The 15428-nt window shown below is 44.3% G+C and overlaps 4 protein-coding genes across 4 annotated transcripts; 1 reads left to right on the plus strand and 3 right to left on the minus strand.

Moving 5' to 3' along the window:
* Nucleotides 1-153: 153 nt before the first annotated feature.
* On the minus strand, nucleotides 154-4538 carry L199_006805 (uncharacterized protein; the record flags this gene model as incomplete). The annotated part of the gene is made up of 15 exons (XM_064892502.1): nucleotides 154-334; nucleotides 386-516; nucleotides 601-648; nucleotides 763-1430; nucleotides 1579-1816; nucleotides 1876-1961; nucleotides 2030-2288; nucleotides 2377-2610; nucleotides 2672-2788; nucleotides 2841-2954; nucleotides 3013-3197; nucleotides 3263-3351; nucleotides 3428-4152; nucleotides 4221-4328; nucleotides 4395-4538. 15 exons carry the CDS (start codon nucleotides 4536-4538, stop codon nucleotides 154-156), a joined length of 3327 nt encoding a protein of 1108 aa, XP_064748574.1.
* Nucleotides 4539-4997: 459 nt separating this feature from the next.
* On the minus strand, nucleotides 4998-5627 carry L199_006806 (uncharacterized protein; the record flags this gene model as incomplete). The annotated part of the gene is made up of 3 exons (XM_064892503.1): nucleotides 4998-5018; nucleotides 5104-5277; nucleotides 5352-5627. 3 exons carry the CDS (start codon nucleotides 5625-5627, stop codon nucleotides 4998-5000), a joined length of 471 nt encoding a protein of 156 aa, XP_064748575.1.
* Nucleotides 5628-6390: 763 nt separating this feature from the next.
* L199_006807 (plasma-membrane proton-efflux P-type ATPase) lies at nucleotides 6391-10657 on the minus strand (the record flags this gene model as incomplete). Its single annotated transcript, XM_064892504.1, has 15 exons — nucleotides 6391-7133; nucleotides 7192-7326; nucleotides 7397-7462; nucleotides 7520-7656; nucleotides 7719-8167; nucleotides 8239-8559; nucleotides 8637-9057; nucleotides 9110-9161; nucleotides 9238-9517; nucleotides 9584-9619; nucleotides 9681-9837; nucleotides 9925-10092; nucleotides 10166-10263; nucleotides 10324-10493; nucleotides 10564-10657. 15 exons carry the CDS (start codon nucleotides 10655-10657, stop codon nucleotides 6391-6393), a joined length of 3327 nt encoding a protein of 1108 aa, XP_064748576.1.
* Nucleotides 10658-11910: 1253 nt separating this feature from the next.
* Nucleotides 11911-14930, plus strand: L199_006808 (uncharacterized protein; the record flags this gene model as incomplete). Its single annotated transcript, XM_064892505.1, has 8 exons — nucleotides 11911-12094; nucleotides 12217-12504; nucleotides 12590-12680; nucleotides 12756-13081; nucleotides 13173-13233; nucleotides 13306-13377; nucleotides 13444-14270; nucleotides 14359-14930. 8 exons carry the CDS (start codon nucleotides 11911-11913, stop codon nucleotides 14928-14930), a joined length of 2421 nt encoding a protein of 806 aa, XP_064748577.1.
* Between the last annotated feature and the right edge of the window lie 498 nt (nucleotides 14931-15428).

Consider the following 15428-nt stretch of genomic DNA (forward strand, 5'->3'; position numbering starts at 1 on the left):
TGCATTGACCAAGACATGTCGTAATATACAAATCAACAAACATCCCCCCCTCATGGTGTCCTAAAATTATCCATACCATGTTTTCATATATATACTTATACACACTGCCTGTCATTACAATCGTGTTTTTTTTTTTTTCGTCAATCTTTATGATCAAACATCTCCAGAGTGATCTTCAAACCTCTCCAGAGCCGTAGGAGAAGGTGGAGTCTTATACATCCTCTCAGATTTCAATTGAAAAGGTGAGCTGATCGGGGGTTGACTATTATCTTGAGAAGTAGATAGCGTGATACTTGGTGTAGGATGATTTGGATTTACGATTCGTGATTCCTGGCTGATCATCGGGGTATTATCATTATCATTTTCATTCTCATGGTGGTGCTACTGGTCTTGTTGATCGTCATCGTCATCGTTGTCGGATGATGTAGGTAAAATTCTAACTTGATTAATAGCCGATATTAACGATGAGCCAGATTCGTCAATCGAATGAAGGAATCGAAGCAGTTCTTTGCATAGCTAAATCATGGATGAACCAATCAATCATTAATCAGTCTTCCATTCCCTTAAACCCCATACATAAATAAACTCTTCTACACTCACATGAAATTCTTTTGATTTGATAGCCTGTTTCAATAATCTTATCGTATCCTACACCAAAACCACACATAATCAGGAAATCATTGTTCCGATATTTCAAAGCAAGTACCGAGTCCAGATCCGAATTTTTATCAGAGCAGGCCTACTCTCAGAGTGATAACTCACCTCAACATCCATCTTCCCTCCCTCCTGTTCCATCCCTTCATCGAGCATCCCATGAAGTACCAACAAATAACTAGCTGCCGTTCTCAGTTTGTTCTCCTTCAGGCAAATTTCAAATAGGTCTCGGGGTGATCCAACAAGGTTGAAAAGTAAGTTCCATCTATCGATTTCCGTCTTTCTTGCACATCCCACTACCACATCAAGGGAAGAATCAAAATGGTCCAGAAACTGAATTACAGCTGAGAGGAGAGACACGCTTCCTGATGGAGAGGAAGGCGGTTTAGGTGATGGTGGTAAAGAGTCCAAAGAAATGATATTGTCCCCTTCATTACCACTTCGATTGATACCGTTCTTTTCGTTATCGACATTATTGTTGTTTCCTACGCTAGTCGTACTAACTAGACTACTCGTCATGCCAGGTTTGGAGATCTCATCTTCCAGTACCGAGTGCAGTAGTATTTCCAGCGAATGAGCGAAATAAACCAAGCTGTCGTAATGTCTAGCTAAGATCAGAGCATTCAGCAAGCTTGGAGGAGAAGAGAATAGGTGATATCGTAGAAATTGAGGTAAGAACAAGTGTGTCGAGGTGGATATCTTGTATATAGGCCAAGGGAGTCGTAATGATGAGTCTGGATCGACACCGATGATTATCGCTTTGTCCATTAGAATTGCTGAAGAATTTCGAAACAGGTAGTCAGCATCACATCCTCTCATTATAATCGAATATCCGCCAGGTTTAGAGCATGTTTTGGGATCCTCCCAAATAGCACCTCTGGATCGAAAATAGATGAGGGATTGTCGAAGATCAGAACCACCTACATAATGGATAAAAATCCAATCTCAACTTAACGCTCTCCTCCACTTCCTCATAACTGTCACTCGTACTATTAACCCTGGTAGCTTCGATCGTGAGAGCATCCAGCCAAATCCGCATATTCTGACCATCATATCCCCAAAGGGAGTTTTCCAAAGTGGCTACTCCGTGCAGGTGGGTCCAGTAGACTTCGATCCGATCGGCCAAGATCTGCATATCGTATCGTACTTCATCTGTTCTAGCCTATACGGAGAATCTTCAGCTCGTGGTATTTCGTGCGGCACGCGGGGGACATAGCTCACTCTGCGAGGTCTGAGTAAGACCAATTTCCCATCTACCAAGAAGATGATAGTGGCCACTATCAGATCATCTACGGGATCCCCCAGATCTACCATCACAAGAGCGTGTCATTAGCTTTCCAAGTTGGGTGCAATGGATAGGATAGTAGGTGCTCACTCTTCTGCGCCAGTGGGATCATCCAGCTCATACCTCTTACTCTATTTGGTACTTGCACGATACCTCTGAAACTTATACTTCCACACAGATGCAATTTGATTGAAGTCTGAGTAGGCAGGATTAGGAAATGGTAAAGATTGTTATCTGCCGTGTAGACCAAAAGTGAATTGTCCAATAGGGTCATCACCAAAACTGGTGAGGGTAGAGTTTGAGTATGTAATATTTCGGTCAGATCCAAGTCCCGAGAATATAGACGTATCTACCGTTCGATATGTTCGATATGATCAGCTTCGGCACCACAATGATCAAGCTTATCATTATAAGCTGATGAGACGAATTTGGCTCACCTGATGAGTTTTCTCTACATCCACGGCAGCGATCAAAACATGATGGAACCATAATAAACCTCCTCTGACGGTGAACTCCCTTTCCTGTCTTTCATCGGGGAACAGCTTCCACCGTCCAGAAGAAGCTGAATAATGAGTGAGACCCTTCCTTCCAGCCACAGCGATCAATTTTCCATCCGACGAAATAGAGGCATATCGAAGCGGCCAGTTGGTGGCTATATAGGCGGCAGGGATCTGCAAAAAACATATATAAGGTCAACTTAGCAAACATGTCAAGGTTCGGCGCATAATTGACCTTGATACTTTGCCAAACATCTGATTCGGGATTGATCACACTCATATCAGGTTGATCGGCACCTCGATAAACCAGTACCCTATCGTCCATTTGCAGGAAAGCATATCTCGTGTTGTCCTACTTTTCAGGTCAGCGATCGATTTTCCGATGCGTAGATAGCAATACGCACAGGTGACTGTTGACTGGTTGTAGCGCTCTTCACAAACGATACGACCTCTATCTGGGGACCATGACTTAGTCCTGGTCGAAGAAGGAAAAGCTCCAAATTCCCAGGTACCCAAAACTACTTTAATTCAGCAATTATCCGCCAACATTTCACAAAATCGCCAGCGTCGACTTACGACGTCGACTACTCCTATTGCACGTTGACCATGATCATCATCGTCGACTCCATGTTCATCTTTGACTCCCCATCCACCTAGTCTTCCACCCATACTCCATGCCGCCCAACCTTTCTCGTATCCCGCAGCTAGGCAGTACCCGTCACCTGTCCAAGCAAGACTAGTCACTCCGCCAGGTGAAGAATCTGTGTATCTGCCTACATCAGCGGTACATTGAGGAAACAAGACGTTGAATGACAATAAGACTTACGTAGGTTCGCGGACATCCTCAACTCTAGAGTATGGGATAATCTAGGTTGCGCAGGATAAGGTGGAAGCGAGATGATATTGATCTTTCCACTAGACCAGATGATAAATCAGATACCAGTCAAAGTTAATTTACATGATGAAGCCTGCATCATCAACTTGAGCTCACCTCGCTAGGCCAACTGCTATCAGTCCGAATCTAGGATTCACCGCTACCTGTTCTGCGTAATCCTCCACATCAACGGTATCATCCGTTATATTGTTCTCCATGAATCCCAGAGCTTCCGTACGTTTGACCACATCTTGGGGAGCATATACGTTTGGTGGATGTATTTTGACGCCGAGGTATTTCGGTCCATTTAGTAATTGTGATTTCTGAGATTCCGAATTTGATATCTGAGCAAGTTGAGCAGATTGATACATGACGTATAATCTGCCATCTTGATTCAACAGTGTGTATACGGTTGGTAATCCAGGTGTACGAAATGTGGTTATTTCCTGTGGAAGAGGTATCCTGGTCCCTCTTAGGTCGGAGGGGATCATCCAATCTTTTGCATTCTGTAGATCCCATATATTACAATCTACCTGAGCTTCAGAGTCACCATCAAGGGGAGGAGGGGGAAAATGCGAACCGGGTGGTGAGAGTAGTTGACTAGGGATAGGATATGGAACGGATAAGATTGAGGGTGGATGCTGTAACACCAAGAGGAGGTTATGAGGTTGAAGGACCAATAATTCACATCGACCCATAATGAACGCTGTACCGAGACTGCGCAGATCCCAGCCCATCACGACGTCGCCTTCACCTGGTCCAGGTGTGGACGGACCTGGTGAGTCATACGAGGGTCGAGAGGTGGGAAGAAGCTGATAGAATAGGAGATGGGAAGTGTTCGTCTGCATAAGAAGATACGAATTATCATCAGCGTTGGCTCTATGGAACAAGTGAATGGGATTGATCTTACCAAAATGATTATACCCCTCCCATCGTGCGCCCAATATACATCCACATTAACACCAAATCGTTCTATACTACCCGGTGACCTTATGACAGCTGCCTGAAGCACGGTCGGCTGTGAGAGATAGATTGACTTCAGTACGTAAAATATTCCTGGAAGGTTTCCATGACTCGTACTCACTCTGACATCCCATACACCAAGGCCATTCTCGGTGATACTCGCAAAGAAATTACCTTTCCTACTTGATTTGACTCTTAAGATGGGTTTATCGTCCAGAGGTGAAGGGGTGGTGACGAGTCGTGTGGTCGCTGTGGGCCAGTACATTGTTGATCATATGTGTTATTGCGCTCTCTAGCGAGCTGGCGGACTGAAGTCTGCTTGTCTTGATTCTGAATCGTTGCTCATAAAACCGCAAGAACAGGTTTGAGGTGGTGGATGCTGTTGTTGTTTGTTGTCATCATAATCCCAAGGAATTACGTAAAGATAGTGAACCGTCGTAAGGCTCCGTGGCAACAGAAATCAGTGTTCTTGCAGGATTTCAAACCCGTAGCACTGCATCCAGTGGACCTGCGACGAGGAGCCAACATATTCATAGTGCAGAGAGGTATTAGTTTGCAGTCTCCTGTTCATTGAGGTATTACAGAATCAACGATATAAATCCATAGGATATCTTATCGATAATGCTACTATTCGACAATATTTGTAAATACAGCTCGGGTTTGAGTACCACAGTTCACTACCTAGGGGCATCTTTCCAGTCTTTAATAGATACAGCTTACCAGTCTACTCTCCGGATAGATTCTCCTACAAACAATAGCAAGGACATCCATCAGTGCCGTTAGCCGGGAGCACCACTTGGTACTAGCACTGCAGCAGAGCAATCACTCACCGAGCTAATATCGGGCAAAGCGTCACCTTCTTTCCAGCCGTCTTTGGCACGGGCTTCATCCTTAGGACACCAGACCTTGCCTTTATCAGATTTTTTACCTTCCAGCCAAGGTTCGTGGTCGATAAAGTTGAAAGTGGGAGTATCGAAGGACAATTTCAATCCTTGAGCGTAACACTCAGATAATTCAAACCGGCCCAAACCAAAACATCAACACTGAACTAATTCTGCTTGCAAAGCTTGGTACTTACAGTAGCATTGTATAGATCCACATAATCTCCCTCATCGTTCTTCTTCTTAGGTAAGAAGAAGAATTTCCCGGTGGTTTTGCCTAACTCTGCTTCTTCGAAACCCCAAGATGCCTCCTCACCTGAATTATCCCTTGTGTAAGGTGCAGTACCCAGTTGATAATCTACACCGGGCCCAAAGGTGACTCGGACAGCGACTAGGGTAGCGTCTGACTGGGCGAGTGACCACTGAGCGCCGAAGAAGGTGAGAATGGTGGCGATGGCAGTGAGCTTGATCATTATGGACGTAAGGTATCGCTAATATGGTACTTCCCGGAGAAATTGTAAAATATATGGAATATTGATATAAAGCAAAGAACCGTCCAGGCTTGCTTTGAGTAGGATATACTAAAAAGGTATAGTTGAATAGTGTGCTGCACTTCAGCTGAATTGCAATGAAATTATCTGCTGGCTTTTATAACTTGCAGTTCTCGCCTGTAAGTAGATACTCAATCTTACGTTCCATTCTCTGGAAAGGGGTAATGAAGATAGGATGGACAGTCATAGCTCGTTCCTCTGAAAGCCAGGAGCACAAGGGGTAATTCATTCACATTTCTACCCTCCTTTCTCGTCCCGTACAATGATACTCAACGGTTACCAAAGGGAGAATATTGAAGGATGTAACGTACTGAACCGTCTCAGTAAATTAATGTCACTCGCCGGAATACTTATAGCCAATCAATGAGCAGAGTCGTCAAGTCAATAAAGGATACATATATTATATGAGCTATGTTTCGATTGTATTATGTGTTTTGTGCAATTATATATCTGAAGTACGAAAAGATCATATAGATGTAATGTAATTATGTTTTGTTGAAAGATAAAACGAGTGAATGTAATTGTTAGATGGTAGTATACAGCTTTTTAAAGGCTACAGGATACTGAAAATGTCCGTTGTTTTTGATTCCCGCATATATCCTCCACTATACACTTCCTTCAGCCCATCCTCCAATGTCGTTGGCAATTAGTTGATAGCATTGCCCAACTTAATATGATCAGATAGTCAAGGTTCCACATGAGTTCCCTCACTGGATCTTTCATCCTCATCTGTCCTTTGTGAATTATCTTTATTCAGATTACTATCTGGGTTACCTTGAGAATGTTCCTTAGTTGAGACCTCCGTGGGTTCACCTTCCCTTCCTTTTTGTTTGGATCCAGGTCCACTAGAAGGTTGTCTCTTTTGGTCTTGTTGTTTTTGAGCTTCTGCCTGATCACCTTTACCCGCATGATCCGTCAGTGTCTTATCTCCACCCTCCACTCCTTTACCTTTATCTGAAGATTTACTATCTTGTTCTTTTTTAGGTTTTGATTTCGGTTTCTTATCTTTATCGTCACCTGAACCTTCTTTAGGTGTGGCAGAGCCAGATCCACCAGAGGCGAATCGGAAGTAGGATCCGTTGTGATCTGATTCATGAACGATAGTCAATCTTTGTAAGTCGGTAAGGAAATTCTCAAGTTTTTCGTTTCTCTTCGATCGAGATACTCTGCCAATATGGTCTAACCACGAGATCTTGTTGAGGATGAGGTAGACAAGTAGGATGATGACTGTGACACCGAATGAGTATCCCCAAATCTTGACAATGGTAACGATATCGACCCATCCACCATGTTCGACAGCAGGTCCAGAGATCCATCCGTAGGCGGCAAAGAAGGAAGCAAGAAGGTCGACTCCCAACACAGCTACGATCAGTTGGAAAGAGGGGAAGACATTCGGAGTTCCTGGTTCTTGAGCCAATCGCGTGATGACTAAAGGTGATAAAAAATGTCAGAATAGTTTTCAGTCTCGTATCAATTTGTGACTTACAGATGACCCAAGATTCTGTCAGGGCAACTTCCAAGAACAAGACTTCCTGTACTGAACCAAAGTTCTGGATGATACCTCCGTTTTCTAAATACAACGTCCCTCGGATGATCCAAGTACCAGCAGCTAGCAAAAGACCTGAACAGAAATAACATATTAGCATTTGCACCTTACATGTGAATAAGAGTCCTTGTCACCTGGAGCTCACCCATGATTGTAGAGATGATCCAAACTTTTGGTAATTGCCATTCGACAGGTTGTCTAGCGTAAGGGGCTGTTTGATGCATGGTTAGTCGCTAGGCCTGAAACAGTATGACGAAGAACAGCTCACCTCGATCGTAAGCAATAGCTATGGTAGCTACATCCGCAAAGATAGCCAAAAACACAATCAAGTCTACTCGGATTGTCTCATTCTTGATTAAGATCGAAAGCATAAGGTACACTTGAAGGTGCACACAAAGGGCAATACTACATCAAATACCGATCTTAGCATTTACGCCCATTCGATAACAGAAAAAGGTTATACTCACCGGTAGATAATATACGCTTTCATCCTATGGAAAATTTGTCTCGCCACTTTGATAGCCGTGATGATAGTTGATAAACCTTCATCTAAGAAAACTACATCTGCAGCCGTCCGAGCAGCGTCCGAAGCGCCTTCAACGGCAATACCACAATCTGCCTTCTTGAGTGAGGGAGCATCGTTGACACCATCTCCAGTCATTGCAGTCAAATGTCCTCTTTCTTGAAGGAGGTTGACGACTTGATATTTATGTTCAGGGAAGACCTCAGCAAACCCATCAGCAGCTTCGACGAAATCTCTAATATCAGATCCGGCCATTCCACCTCCAATCAATTTTTCTGAATCATACACATTGGTTTTGAGGCCTAGTTGTTTACAAGTCTCCTTGGCGATGGCGACAGCATCTCCGGTCAACATCTTAACTGAGATACCAAGTTCGTGGGCTTCTCCAATAGTCTAAATATACCCACAAATCATAAGCACGAGTGCTGACCACATTTAGCTGTAAGATGGAAGCAATCACTCACCTTTGCAGTATCACCTCTAGGAGGGTCAAACATACATAACATCCCCAACAATTCCCAATCTTTACCATCTTCCTTGACTGCTACACCCAAAGACCTAAATCCTCTAGAAGCAAATTGCTGAGCTTGATTTCTGTAATCGGCTACAGTATGAGCATCGAATTTAGACAATTTCAAAATGGCGTTGGGTGCACCCTTGGCACAGGTGTAGTGTTTACCGTCTTTCTCAACTTCGGCTGTAATCCGCTTTGAGACTGGGTCGAAAGGTGTGAATTTGTGTGTCTTCCAACCACCTTTCAACATCTCCTGGGCTTTAGGGAAGTCCTAAACGATCACCCCATCAAGTCAAATCAGCGATACCTTCACTCGAAATACACTTATATTGTCCAAGATCGACTCACCTTTAGTCCAACGACAGTAACCTTATCAATGGGGTCTAATCCTCTTACATTATGGGATGAAGCAAGAACAGCGACAGTCATAAACCAATTGGGATCAACATCAGGTGCGATGTAAGGTTCGTTGAGCGACAACTTGTTGGCGGTCAATGTTCCAGTTTTATCCGAACAGAGGATATCTACACCAGCGAGCGATTCAATGGCGGTCAACTTTTGTACGATAGCCTGTCTTCTGGCCAAGTAGGCAGCACCAACAGCCAAGGTGGTGGTGGTGACTACTGGTAGACCGACCGGTACACCGATGATGAGGAAAATAAGGGCGTAGACGAGTAAGTTGTTTTGATCGGGTGTAGCTATCTTGGTACCACGGAAGAAGCCTCCAATCCACACAGCGAAGATGAATGCGACGACCATGACAAGGAGACTACAGTGACACTTAGTAGATATGCAGGCTGGCATAGGCAATATTGACTTACGTTGTTCCAATACCACCGAGAACGATTTGGAAGTGTCCCTTCTCGTTCGAGCCTGAATCGTACACAGCATCAGTATTGAAAGCCAATCATGATACACTTCAATCATTCAGGGAACGTGTATTACTCACTAGATACCAAAGCAGCCGTTCTACCGACAAAAGAACCTTTCGCGGAGACAGTAACCATCCCATAACATTTACCCCTTTTCACACCACAAGTATAATATGCGACATCGCCAACGAATTTATCTACGGCTAACGATTCACCGGTGATAGCAGATTGGTCGACTGACATCACGGAAGGACCCTTATCTGGTCCATCATCGTCGTCGTGCTCTTCATCATCGGAATCGTTCTGTTGTCCTTTGGCCTTCTTAGATTTCTCGTGGTTGTCTAAAATCTCTTTGGACTGATAAAAGAGGTATTCAGCTATCCTGTTGTGCATCAGATACAGCCAAGCACGACGAGTATTCACCTTAGATCCATCTTTGTCCTGGTAATCTCCCAAAATCTAACGAACAAACCAAGGTCAGCGCAGGAGGTATGGAAAACGCTTGATTCCTCTTACATACCTTGGCATCAGCAGCGATTGTATTACCTTCTTCAAGAACGATGATATCTCCGGGAACCAGATCTCTAGCTTCGATTTCCTGTTCCTTACCATCTCGGACAACAATTGTCTTCATGGCTATACCCGCTTTCAACTGAGCAACGATATCTCCGGCTTGTCTGTGAGGTACGCCATCGGTCAGCTCAGTCCTCCTTCTTGACGAGCAAGTGGAAAGTGCATAATCATTGTGATGGAGGGCTACTCACTTCTCCTGATACCAACCGACAGCAGCGTTCAAGAATAAGATACCAATAATCACACCGAAATCGATCCAATCTCTCAGACCAGCAGCAAGTAAGACAGCCAATTCCATAACATATAAGATGGGACCTCGGAAATACGATATGAACTTGATGAATTGATTTTCGGATGGACTACAAGCATCGATCCCGTCAGACCCGGGCAACGATGCAGGAAAAGAGCTCGGGTAAGAATATCCATACATACCTCTCGAGTTCATTCCATCCTGAGTGTTTCCTTCTCTCATCGATATCAGAGGACGATAGACCTTTTTGTCGATCAGTCTCTAACCATTCTTGTGGAACCTGCGCAAACGAACTTATCAGCACAAATAGTCTATAATATGGGGAGTGTTCAGGACTGACCTTCTTGGTACCGGATTCTACCTTTGTCTTTTTCCAAGGTGCATACCATTTTCTAACGTATTTCGCATTCTTATCATCGTCTTCATCATCATCATCTTTCTTGTTCTTTAACTTTTGCTTCTGTTCCTCTACATATCGAAGTAGTACATCATATTCTTCCCCTTCATACTCTGCATAAAAGAAATTCAAAATCAGTATAACCCATATTCCCGTTGGAGATTGGTCACTTGTGCTACTCACTCTTCTTCTCTTCTTCTTCATTACGCTTAGCTTCAGCATCTGCATCCCCAGACTCAGGATCTTTCTTGTGGTTCTTTCTATGTGTCAAAGCCATATTTCTCGCTTCCTTTGCGGTTCTCCAGGTCAGACCTTCCAAGATGGTCCTGAGATACTTACACCAGTGTTCTCAGGCTCCTATAAAACTGGCGGTGAGAAGAAGAACAGTTGATAACGTGGTCTATACGCCTTGGTAATGAAGTAGTAGCAAACAGGATCTGATATATTATAAATCAGATTAATATCAATCTTCTCCACTGCGACAAAGTGAAGAAAATGTTTACAATAATAGATATGACGTCTTTCAGCCATATGTATTAACCGAATACCGAATTGAGTACAGTACTCGTGTATGTTCATCACCTCGGCCATTCAACTGAGTTCTCTCATTTTACCCATTTCGATTTAGGTTGAATCAAGATACCACAATCGACGTATATTTGACCAGGTCTGCCCGGCCGTACTTGCCAGTGATCCATCTGGAACTCTTTCAGGTGACCGTTACGGTAAGAGAAAAGAGTACTTGTCATAATCTATTTACGGACATTAAACGTCATTCCGTGCCTGCGTAATCGTAATCTTCCGGTTCAAGCGATTCCCAGCCCAGGAAGCGCCGCGCGGGGCTCCAGCTGGAACGCTCCCCCGGAACTGGCTAAATGGTGTGATCGTTTACGAGTGCAGGTTTAAAAAGAACACAGTGGTAGCAGGCTATATAATTAATTGCGTGCAATGCATATGATGGGTTGCCTACGTATCTCGAACCTAGGCAATTGATCAACTGAATAATGCAGCTCGGCAGAGATGTGCATTCGATAAGGATAGGGGAGCGAAAGGAGGGTCATGAGGGCGATCGAGATCTAGCTTATCCGCATGGATCGTTTCCCTTTTCAACACGCTCAAGCATCCTTTGCGAATCAATAATCACCATCAAGGAAAGCGAAAGGACGGGATGAATGAAAGGTCGTGTTTCCCCCATTCTAGCTTACCTAGAGGTTGGTTGAGTAAACCTGACGATTGTTACCGTATGTGTGTGTGTGTGTGTGTGTGTGTGTGTTGGTGCGAATCAGCCCAGAGGGTGATCAGAACAGTAAGCATGTCCCAGTGTGATTCTGTGTATGTACATGCGTAGATGCGTGTCGATCAGTAAACAACGCTTCATCCTCGAGGAGGACATGTGAAATTCATCAAGCATCCAAAGAAACACATACCCATTCACCCACACTGACAAGTATATGTATATATACTGACTATGCGTTTTGTTAACTTTATCAACTGACCCAAACATCCAACGTCCACTGAAATCGAGGCATCATGTTAAAGATCAAGCTCTCTCGACCTAAAACCACCACCAGTCTTGGTCGACTTCAAGGTGAAGCGAGACGGTATCTCGGGTCTAACCCAATCTTGCTGGAAGCTGGTAAAGTCGTCTTGGCTGCGGTGATGGTAGAAGTGACGAGGAGGGTGACGAGTTCTATCAATAATGCTATCAATCAAGGTAAGTTCACTCTGCTTCCAGAGTGTCAGCTGGTCTACATGATGCACTGCCATATACATACTGCACATTCACATCGCTAGAAGGAGTGAACGAATGCTGATTATACTACTCCATGTTGTTAGGTCTCTTACTCCGAGCTACCATCCCATCTTCCGATCCAGCATACGACTGGCTGATCCACTTCATCCGTCATCACACTTCCACCTTATCCAAATCGACCAAGGGCAGTATCCCATTCTGGGCGGACTACCTCGAAGCGATGTATCCCACTGGTCGATACCCTCCGAAGGAAATGATCATCCGATCTAAATTACCTACAAACGCACCTTTGAAGACGGAAGAATATGGTGATCCGAATGATCCCTCCAGGACTAATGAGGAGGTAGAATTGTTCACGTTGCCTACGAAAAGTGAGTTAAAACTAGTACCCCTTTGGATTTCATACCATTGAAATCTAAGTTCACATGCTTACATTGAAGTGTGTGATATACGTAGCTATCAACATGGACATTCCATTCGAAGGTCATACATTCCATTTCGTACTGGAAACCAACAGTGGGCAAAAAGAGAGAAACCTCAAGATCTCGTAAGTCTCTCTTCCTATCCCATCCTATTCCATCGTATCGTGTCACGACATATGTTGATTCACTGTCGCCTGTAGGGTATCATCCTTCTCTCGCTCTCGAGAGATTTTCCATTCTCTTATTTACCACTCCCGAACCCTCTATCTCGCCAAGTCTCATAACAGACTATCGATCTATATTCCCCGCCTGACCACACATTGGTGGGTAGGTTCATGGAATTTGACTTCCTTCAAGCCGATCAGACCATGGGAATCAGTCTTTCTCCCTCAATCGGTAAAAGATGGTGTATTGAGGGATACAAGGGAGTTTTTGGAGAATAAGCAGTTTTATCAGGATAGGGGATTGCCTTGGAGAAGAGGCTGGTTGTTATATGGCTTACCGGGTACCGGGAAGACTTCACTGAGTGAGTGATAACTTCTGTATACACCAATATCCGTGTACTATGATAACGATAGACAAGCTGATTTTCGGTTTGTTTGAATCATCGCGTATAGTCACAGCACTTGCATCTCACTTCAAACTTGGTGTATACATCGTCAACGTCGGTGCTAAAGGGTGAGTGATCCTGAGATTTGTATATCGATTCATACGCCTTTAGCTATAGATTGACATTGTCCTGGTCTGTAGACTCGATGACGAGGTACTCATGAAGTTGGTGATGGACTGCCCAAAGAAATGCATCCTTCTCTTCGAAGATATGTAAGCTGCTTTTTGTTGCTTGAAAACGATTGACAAGACTAATTCGTCTCTCTTCACGTTGTATAGCGACTGTGCTTTTCGAAGTGGGAAGAAGGGTGCTACGACCGTAGGACTCCCGCCTCCACCTGTATCACCAAGGAAGAAGGCCAAGCGTACAAGTCCATCGAAGACATCTGTTCCGACTGCGGTCCCTGATGACTCAGTAGTCGCAGAAGGTACTTCCGTCGATGTCTCTGACCCTACCGCCGAACAGAAGATCAGTGATCAACAACCGAACTCTGCACCAGCCATGGAGGCTACTGGTGATACTGGGAGCGCTCCAAATCCTTCACTGGCCACTGTTACTTCACCTGGAAAGCCTCTTGATACCACATTTATAAGACCCGCTGCTCAAGATCCCGAGGACCGAGTTGATAAAGGTCCCAAAGACGTTTCATCTCCTACTCAAACTCAAGACCCTGTGAATGGCGATACCACCTCACCTGATAAACCTAAATCATCCGATAAACCCAATTCCCATGCCGATGAACCGCACGATGCATCCTCGACGAAGCAAGAAACTGCTCCCACAGAAGTCAAGACAACTACCGGCACCTCCCCCACCGAAGCCGAAGCCAAAGACAAGATAGAAGAATCTATCACGGCCACTTCAGCCACCTCTACCGATAGGACCAGAGAAGACGATACCCAAATAGAACTTTCCACCTCTGGTGAAGGAGAATGGACGACCTTCTCATCTCAGTATCAAAGAGAAGAAGAAGAGAGGAACCGATCGTCTGTCACGTTATCAGGATTGCTGAACGCCATAGACGGACTTGCTGCAAGTGAAGGTAGGATACTCTTCTGTACAACTAATCATGTCAGGAGGATTGATCCTGCTTTATCAAGATCTGGTAAGTTGTTTTAACTTCCACATTCCTTCCCTTACTATGTGTGCCCCTCTCACTTCGAGGAGTGAGGCTGATACACCGTATACAATAGGTCGATGCGACGTCTGGGTCAAATTTACTCATGCAACGAGAGATCAAGCATACGACCTATTCATGTATTTCTATCGACCAAGACCATCGGATGAAACTGGAAACACGATCAGCCATCCTCTGATCCCGCCAAATCCATCAAATTTTGGTGACGGTTACAGTTCATCACTTCCAAAGGAGACAGACTCTGAGGCGAAAACGGATGACGAAGAATTCATCCACGCATGCTCATCCTCATCATCATCCCCGTCGCCTGTCACCAGTTCGCCAAATTCTTCAGCACCTTCAACAGCTATAAGTCGAGCCACTAGTAGCATCACTCTCGACACGGAAATCACCATACCTGAACCCGGTTCTGAGACCGAAACGGAAACACTCAAAGGAGAGAATGAAAAAGACGATCTTGAAATCTTGGCTGATCATTTTGCAGATTCACTACCTGAGAATCGTCTGACCATATCGGCTTTACAAGGTTATTTGATGGGGTATAAACTGAATCCAGCTAGGGCTTCGGAGAAGTTTGTGGAGTGGGTTCATGTAGGTTGTCCACAGGGTTTGGAGATGATAAGATAGAAGATGGGTAGCAATATGGAAAACTTCAGTTAGGGAAAAGGTGGGATGGATTGATTGTGTACATTACGACAATCGATAGAATGATTATCGTGTATAAACATCAGTTGATTAACCAAAGAAGCAGCTCCTTAATTACTAATTCTACGTATTATCCTTATCATATCATATCCTATCCTATCCTATTCTATATACATGCATATCTATCACATGTACTTTAAGACCACCACTTTGCTGTAGACTTTCACAGCGGAAAGTCGAGGTGCCACCACCAAGAAGCACACCATAACCCTTCTGAGATCACTAGAAAAATCACTACTACTGTATCTCCACAGATTTACCCCATAGTCAATCACTATCATTGGTGGAACACAGACACGCATTAAATTCGGCGATTTTGCTCCAAGAATGATGCAGTATGTACTGTACCTTTCGCGACTGACTGATGGTAAAGGCGATGCAAGGTCGTGTTTTCTGGTCACCGAAGTGACAGAAAGACGC

This window comes from Kwoniella botswanensis, chromosome 1 (assembly GCF_036426115.1).
Source record: "Kwoniella botswanensis chromosome 1, complete sequence".
NCBI lineage: Eukaryota > Fungi > Basidiomycota > Tremellomycetes > Tremellales > Cryptococcaceae > Kwoniella > Kwoniella botswanensis.